Source organism: Guillardia theta, assembly GCF_000315625.1.
Source record: "Guillardia theta CCMP2712 unplaced genomic scaffold GUITHscaffold_93, whole genome shotgun sequence".
Taxonomy (NCBI): domain Eukaryota; class Cryptophyceae; order Pyrenomonadales; family Geminigeraceae; genus Guillardia; species Guillardia theta.
Window position 1 is genome coordinate 252816 of NW_005434581.1, and position 7960 is coordinate 260775.

The 7960-nt window shown below is 53.3% G+C and overlaps 3 protein-coding genes across 3 annotated transcripts; 1 reads left to right on the top strand and 2 right to left on the bottom strand.

Moving 5' to 3' along the window:
• Window positions 1-356: 356 nt before the first annotated feature.
• On the bottom strand, window positions 357-926 carry GUITHDRAFT_116261 (hypothetical protein; the record flags this gene model as incomplete). The annotated part of the gene is made up of 4 exons (XM_005824547.1): window positions 357-407; window positions 467-684; window positions 729-792; window positions 843-926. 4 exons carry the CDS (start codon window positions 924-926, stop codon window positions 357-359), a joined length of 417 nt encoding a protein of 138 aa, XP_005824604.1.
• Window positions 927-1583: 657 nt separating this feature from the next.
• On the top strand, window positions 1584-3760 carry GUITHDRAFT_144895 (hypothetical protein; the record flags this gene model as incomplete). The annotated part of the gene is made up of 5 exons (XM_005824548.1): window positions 1584-2438; window positions 2487-2536; window positions 2655-2744; window positions 2921-3411; window positions 3708-3760. 5 exons carry the CDS (start codon window positions 1584-1586, stop codon window positions 3758-3760), a joined length of 1539 nt encoding a protein of 512 aa, XP_005824605.1.
• A 447-nt stretch (window positions 3761-4207) lies between these two features.
• Window positions 4208-6279, bottom strand: GUITHDRAFT_154934 (hypothetical protein). The gene is made up of 15 exons (XM_005824549.1): window positions 6044-6279; window positions 5934-5991; window positions 5825-5878; window positions 5714-5771; window positions 5626-5669; window positions 5501-5571; window positions 5397-5434; window positions 5292-5326; window positions 5195-5247; window positions 4888-5015; window positions 4670-4763; window positions 4569-4622; window positions 4477-4518; window positions 4368-4425; window positions 4208-4311 (listed from the first exon to the last, which is right to left on the bottom strand). Exons 1-15 carry the CDS (start codon window positions 6209-6211, stop codon window positions 4259-4261), a joined length of 1008 nt encoding a protein of 335 aa, XP_005824606.1. The 5' UTR covers window positions 6212-6279; the 3' UTR covers window positions 4208-4258.
• Between the last annotated feature and the right edge of the window lie 1681 nt (window positions 6280-7960).

Consider the following 7960-nt stretch of genomic DNA (forward strand, 5'->3'; position numbering starts at 1 on the left):
TTGTCGAGGAGGAGGAGCAAGGTAAGAAGGAGGACCAGGACGATTAAGAGGCACTTCAGGCAGTATGAGATTACGTGATGATGATGATGATGATGATGATCATGAGGATGATGGTGATTGCTGCTGATGATGATGATGATGATGATGATGATGATGATGGGGAGGAGGAGAGGGAGGAGGAGAGGGAGGATGAGGAGGAGGAGGAGGAGGAGGAGGAGGAGGAGGAGGTGGTGGTGGTGGTAGTGGTGGTGGTTGGGTTGGGGGGGAGGGGGGAAGAATTAGTGAAGGGAGATGTTGGTTGGACCTCCTCGACGACTGTTATCTTCATGCACAAGGAGCATCGGACCTTGACAACGTCATTGTCGGTCAATCCCAGCCTGACTCCGCAGTTCTTGCATGCGATCGTCCTGGGGAGGAAGACGGGAGGAGCGTCAACGAGCACGGCTCCAGCAGAGGCAAAGAGCACGTACGGGATCGTGCACAGCTTCAGGATCTCTGGATATCCGAGACGATGACGGGAGGAGGAGGTGGCACTGAGAGCTTTGTGCTCGGATGCCTTCTCCTCCTCTTCCAGCTCCTGCCGGCTGCTAGTCTCTTCCCCATCTTCCTCGTCCTCGTCCTCGTCCTCGTCGTCCTCGTCCTCGTCCTCGTCCTCGTCCTCGTACTCGTCGTACTCCTCATCATCTGCACTCTCCCTCATACTCAGCTTCAGCCCCTACACCGCTCACCATCTTGCAACGATGCTGCCAATGGAGTCCCTCCAGGCATATGGGCCAACCGCCCGGACTCCGGCTGCCTCAAATCAAAGGCTGCAACATCGAAAGGGGAACAAGGGGAGCTACCAGCGGCATGGTCGTAGCCTGCGGCGCTTGTTCGGCGGGGACGGAGGTTGACGAGTTGAACGGCCATATCATGTTCCAATCCATGGCTTGACGATGGTCTTCCTTGCCCCTACATGAACATCAGCCGACACCACACTTGGAAAGGTGTGTCCTGTACAGGCATGAAACACTGTCCCCCCCGTTGCTCAAATTTCGACTGCATCCTTGTCTTCATTCTTGACTGACTCACTCCTACCTCCCACCTCACCTCCCTCCTTCTTGTCCTAGATTTCTCTGTCTTTTGCACCTCTATTCTTGCCGGCAAATTACCTGCACTCTCGTTGTTGTTTCTCCATTCTTCTCCCTCTCTTGACGATCGTGAGATCCATCAGGTGGGAACGACCTCCCTCATTCCCTTCCTAACTCCTAACTCCTGCTCCTCCTGCTCCTGCTCCTGCTCCTGCTCCTCCTCCTCGTGCTGCTGTTTCTTCTCCTTCTCGTACTGCTGCTGCTGCTGCTGCTGCTGCTGCTCGCTTCTCATTTCTTCCCAGCGCGCCTCCTCAACAGTTAACTAGAAACCACTAAAAACAAGTTCAATGTGCTTATATTTAACTTAATTATTGCTATGAATCACCTTAATATAAGAACTTTTAGCATACATTTCAGCTAATTTAGCTCTCAAGTGACCCAATTTAACAAAGTTTCGAGTTACCTTTTTATCATGGTCAGCGCGGGGATGCGGTCCATTTCCGAGGGGTCGCCATGGCAGGGTGGCGGGGCAGGACAGTGGCGTCCATGGGAGGGAACGTGCTGCTGCTGCTGCTCATTCTCGTGCAGAGGAGGCAGGAAGAGGGGGCAGATGAACCCACAACCCTCCTCAGGAAGCAGCATGCGCACGAGCTATTGCAGGACGGCTCGAGCTCGCGCACGGTCCCCCTCACGCAGATCGAAGCGATCCTTCGGAATGCCGCGAGGAAGGCGGGGGAGTTCGATAGGAGGACGGCAGGCCAGGGGAAGGATGATGATGCAGTAGGCTATCTGAAGGCTGCAGCACACCATCCTGCGAAGCAACATCACACCAACAACCACAAGAAGCTTGTAGTTCTCCATGCCCGGCAGGCTGCTGAGGCGGAGCACAAAGCCAGGCAGAACGCGTTCAAGGAGATGAAGCGCCAAGCGCTTTCCGGAGTGCATGCTGAGATCCAGTTCAACTGGCAGGGAGTTGCCTTCGGACAGCCGACGCCGCGTCTTGCCAATGAGACCGACAGCGAGGAGGCTGAGGAGCCCGAGCCTGCTCGGGAGGAGAACGCTCCCCCGAACGTGATGCGCTTCACCGGATCAGACTGCACGCCAGCCGTTGTGATCGGCAAGGGAGGAGTGGCGCCATGGGAGGACACCTTCCCCAAGGGCCCTCTGAACCAGATCACTGTGGAGGCATGGGTAAAGGACTGTGAGCTGCAGGACTTCGGGGGCTACCTAGGGGTCATCGACGTTACCAACAAGCCCAACGAGCCAGGATCCAACGGAGTCTGGTGGGACCTGGCTGGAGGAGAGGACCCTGACTCGCTCGATGCCGGTTTCGTGCTGGGCTCGTACAAGAAGAAGTTCAGCTGGGGGGTAGGTGGACTGTTGGCTGGAAGCAGGAGATTTTGACCAGGCTGATAGGTGGCGTCAGAGGGGACGGGTAGGATCTCTTACTTGCAAGCGCCGACGTGGTGAGAAAGAGGAGCAAGAGAAGGAGGAGGAAGTGGTTGCGGTGGTTGCGGTGGTGGTGGAAGAGGAGAGGAGGGAGTCAGTGTGTGAGGAGAGGAGATTTTGCTAACAATGCTGCAGGCTGTCTCGCCCTAACCAGTGCGAGTGGGTTCATCTTGCTGGGACATACGACGGGGCGACGATGCTGCTCTATGTCGATGGGCTGCTGACGTGAGATCCTGCCCTCCTCTCTCCTTCAGACGCTCCCAGTACCTCCCATACCCTGACCATCTTGCTCGTCCACTACCTGCTCCTGCTCCTGCTCTTCGTCTCCCTCCTCCTTCGTCCTCATCCCTCTCCTTCACTAGACGTCCTCCCGTCGCCATCATCTTGACTCTCCTCTGCAGTCACTGTCAGGTGGTCCAGAGTGGGCCCGTCGCCATGCCAGCCAACCCGGTGATGCTCGTCGGGGGATACTCGACGGCTCCTCCCCTCAAGGGGGCGAATCCTTCGACCCTGACGGGGCTACTGGACGAGGTTCGAGTGTGGACCATCGCGAGGACTGGCGCCGACATCGCAAGCTTCATGCACGACACCCTCATCACCCCTATGGACCAGCTGGCCATTTACTTCCGATTCGACGGGCAGTCTGAACACAAGAGCCCCAAGATTTGCTCCGAGGTCAACGGTGTGAAGGCGTACAAGGGCTGCGACTCTGACGTGGCGGAGATAGCCTCCCCCGTCTCGCAGACTGGCCCACCTATGGGTTGTGGCCCCGCTGCCCCCCCCGGCGACAGGACGCTGCTGAACCCAGACTACTTCCACACGACCTTCAACCCGTCGATGGGAAGCTTTTTGAGGGAAAACCTCGAGGACTGCGGGCCCGACCACAACTCATGTAAGGAGAAGAGGAGGAGGCGCCTGAGGAGGAGGAGATGATGGAGGTGGCGGAGGAGGGAGGAGGAGGAGGAGGAGGAGGAGATGATGGTGGTGGCGGAGGAGGGAGGAAGAGGGAGGAGGAGGAGGAGGAGGAGGAGGAGGGAGAAGGAAAAGGGGGTGAAGGGAGAAAGAGGTGGAGGAGGGAGGGTAGGAAGAAGGAGAGAGAGGGGGGTAGCTGGACGGGAGCAAGTGACGGGGAGGTCTGTTTGGGGTGGGGGAGTTAGGAAGGGAAGAGACAAAACTGACTTGGTACAGGTGACGGAGGGGCGTACACGGACCCTGACTACAATCGAGCTGGTTTCTACTGAAGTCGAGGGATGTGACTTAACCTCCGTTGAAGAGAGAAAGAAGAATGAAGTTTTCAGAAAGACTGTCAATTGGTTGATGTCAGGTCCTGTGTGAAGACTTGACAAGCACGTTGAAAGCGTCTGTCTGTATTGCTACGTTGAATGTTGTACGTGAAGAATGAATGAATATGATGATTGAGCGGCACTGATCTGGTGGGTGCGCTTTGTAATGCATCACATTGTGGTGCTTGCATGACGGGCGAATGTCTCATGGAAGTGAAGCAAGTTTAAGCTGTCCCGAAATGAACATGAAAAATTCTCTGCAAAGAGCATTGTACTTATTAAGGAGCCTTCAACCTCTTCCCTCCCTCCCTCCCTCCCTCCCTCCCTCCCTCCCTCCCTCCCTCCCCTTCCGAAGTTCATGAGATGATGAATAGAAGGAGAGTGGTAAAGGACGTTGAAGCAGATGGTTCTCAATCATTGTCATTATGTACATTACTTGTTCACACACGGTCACTTTCAACAGCATTCACAATGTTTCAAATACACAAAGATCCTTTGGATCTCCCCGCCTGCTCAACGAGCCTCGTCAGACCCTTGCGCGCGAAGTCGTCAGGTTCCTACTCACCTTTACATGAGGCTTTTACCTCGCAAGACATGCCGTGTTTGTAAACAGGGCCTGTAAACTACTTGCAACTCAGCTGTCGACCATGACCATGGCGACTCAGCAAGTTTACCTCCCAGTCCTGCAGGTCCCATCGGAAAAGTTTTGACGCAGCCTGAGAGGGTTGGTAAAAGAACAAGAAGCATGCGAGAATCAAGTTGAAACCTTCACGTCGTCACCGGAAATCTTTACATTCACGTAGATCATCACGTTCCAAACCTGACAATCAGTCAAGATGAATTCAACATGGCAGAGAACAATGTCACATGTAATATCATGGGAAAATAGACATTCCTTGACGGAGAGAAGAAAATTTTAGGATGCTGTAAGAGGTTGCCAGGATTCATCTTAGATAGTTCGCTGTTGAGGCATTTCAGCGAAGGAGAAAGAGTGGGATCGCAGGCGGAAGAGAGGAGGAGGGAGGGAGGGAGGGAGAGAGAGAAAAGGGAAGGGGAGAGGTTGGAGGGAATAAAGCATCTCACACCTCATTAGAATGTTAGCATGTTGTATCAGCCCTGCTTTGAAATCAACAACAACAACAACAACAACCAACTTCTTTTGTTGGTTCATGAACCGACCGTCATCGCTGGAAATCAAGATCCCAACAGGAGCCTGCGATCAAACATGTAAGAAAGAATAAGAAGGACGGAGCAAAGAGGAAGAGAAGTTCAAAGAGGGAAGGCAAGCGAGGGAATAGAGAGGAGGTGGGAGCAGGGGATGGAAGCGAAGGGAACAGGTTGGTGGGGAGGTGAGGCTGCTGAGGAGAGTAAGGACTATCAGTTCTGTCATACAAGGTCGAAGGCATGTCTCCATGGTTGATAGGACATTGCAATGTCTTCGGCTGCTACAGACAGTGTCATCGATCGCACCAACCCAGGCTCGACGTACCTAATTTCTTCTTCAAATGTCCATCCTCTCCTTTCCTGTTCGCCACCAACAAGAGCCGAACCGTCAGAAAGGTTTCAAGTCAACGAGATCAGCAGAGTCGCACACCTTCTCAACCAGTGCAGCGTTGCTTCAAGCACCACAGACTGCAGGATGATGTCAACCGTCAAGGATCCCATGTAACATGAAAGCAAGGCAAGCAGGGAACATACCACGTTCGGATGTAATCCTGGTCTTGTCTTACAGCCCACCGTAGCTTGCAACTCAGCAATCATCTTTCTCACTGTCCTCTTAATGTCAAATTGATCGCGTGCTCATGAAAGTTTGGTCATCCTACTTGTTTCTCTTCGGTTTCTCTCCACCAGCTTGTGCTTCCCCCTCCTGCCCCGGCCCATCAGCCTAACGACAAGCACAACTCTATCCACCTGTCGAGAGAAGATCCCGCTGAAAAGAGAAGTCTTGAAGAGGACGATGCAACCGATGCTGTCAAGACAGGAGTTCAGAGGACACGACCTGCTCAGCCAAGTTTGGCAGACCTGCATCGTCAACTTCCTCTTCACCATCATGATCGTCGGACCATGAACGACCTGCTGTCAATCCGCCCCACATCATTCTACATGTGCTGGCGCAGGTAGTCATTCTCACCTTCTATCTTGACGTCCTCATGGGCAACCGGTAGCTCAACGTTGAAGTCCGGGGGGACCTGAAGGTTATGATTAAGACTTGCGAATCGCTATACCTCTCCTCAAATCTACCGCTGTGAGATTAAGGCCGCCGGCAGCAAGGAGCCCGTCGATGTCGATGGCTCTCTCTTTCTTTTCCATGAGATCGTTGAAGTCCCCGTACCCCTTTGACTTGAGGGTGTACGGCTCCGCGATATCCACCACCGGCTCCTTGCACTGACCACGTGATAATATTTTCATGCTTGGTATTGAACTTCCGATATCATTCCAAAAGCTTCGTGTGCAGAAAGAATGATGAGGTCAGTCCTGCAGAACCATGCTGCTCAGAAATAGAAAATATAACTCAGGAATGCATCAACATATCTAGTTGAAATGAAGTGACGCCAAGAGGAAACAGACGCGCAAGTAAAGCGAGAAGGAAGCAGAAGAAGTAATGCAGAGGAGCCGCAGGAACAGCCAAAGGGAGTAGAAGAAGTAGGAGCAGGTGCAGGAGTAGCAGGAGTACAAGGAGTACAAGGAGCAGCAGGAGCAGCAGAACAGTCAGACTGGAGAAAGTGAAGGGGGTCTGCTACAGAGGAGACTGGGCTGCGAAAGAGGCGGTGAGAGCGAAGGGGAAAAGGTTGCACAGGAAGGGGGGTGGGGTATGTTTTATGGTTTATAACTATTTTTATGCGAATGACCCCAGATGCACCTATGAAATTTCTTCTTTTCCCCCGGGAGGGGTCATTGACCAGATCACGCAAGTTAAAACACTGTTTTTAAAACATTATTGACGTCCATGAAATGGGGGGGTGGGGTAAAGAGTTGGGCAACGCGTTTCTTATCTGCTGACGTTATGATGTCAGGGGCTGCAACCGACCTCGAAATATTTCTGGAAACTTTCAAATTCTCTGTAAGATTTTCAAAACCATCTCCGATATTTAAAACAATTATAAACATGGTACAGGCCCATTGGTGACGGTTGGGAGGCGCAGGGAGACTACCCCTTTACTGATCCCGTCTACACAGGTGTAAAGGAGGGTGGTAAGTCAACTGGAACGGCCTCCAATGGCAACCCTCACCCCTACTTTACACTGAGATAACCACGGGTGATGGCTGGGTACAATTCTTGGTTCCGTTCTCTACAAAAATGTTCCATGACATGAAGATTAGCAAGAGAGCATTGGAATTAAGTTGGATAAATCCCTTTCTCAAGGATTAAAAGGGGTGCAAATAGAAGATTAACAGGCCCTATTTTGGGATCTTGAATAATTAAGAGGCTGGGTCTGTCAAATGGAAATCAAGATATCTTCGTTTTATAACTCAAATATCAAAAGAAAAAAAACCTCATGGTCTCCGATGCAAAGATGAAACGGTTCGGCCTTCACATCGGAACCGCCCGAGTCACGTGTGTCCCCTTCACCTGTCAGCCCCTCCCCGGCGGCTCCGGTTCCGTGGCCGTCCGGCCCTCCGCCCAGGTAGAACCTTCGAGATAAGTCTCTATAACCGCAACGGTTGGCGGCCGCCGACTCCGGGTGACGCGGCGGTCCGAGGTCCGAGGTCTGATCTCCAGGTATCAACTCTTGTGGTCACGGGGTCAGCCCTGGGGTCAGCTCGCCAGTTGTGGCACGAACCATCTGCTGGCACTGTACCCTCTGACGGAGTCCTCGTACTGATTTTAGCTTACCTTTGAGTAAAAGTTCTTCCCGTGCCGCCGCAAGTTACTAATTTATTGACATAAATTGGTCAATTATGCCCGCCAGTCAGCTCAGTTGTACCGGTACTCGAAGTTAAGTAAAAGCTTCGTGGAAGAACGGAAGTTGATCAGGCAAACCGAACCGCCGTGAGTTGCCCGTTGCCTCCGAGTCACCAGGGAGGGGGAGGGGGGTGGGGGGTGGGGGGTGGCGGAGGGTAGAGGGAGGGGGAGGGGGACGGGGCCCCCGACTGAGGGGCTGGACGTGGAGGGGCTGGGGGGAGGCCATGGGACTCCGGGTGCAGGCCGAGGGGGAC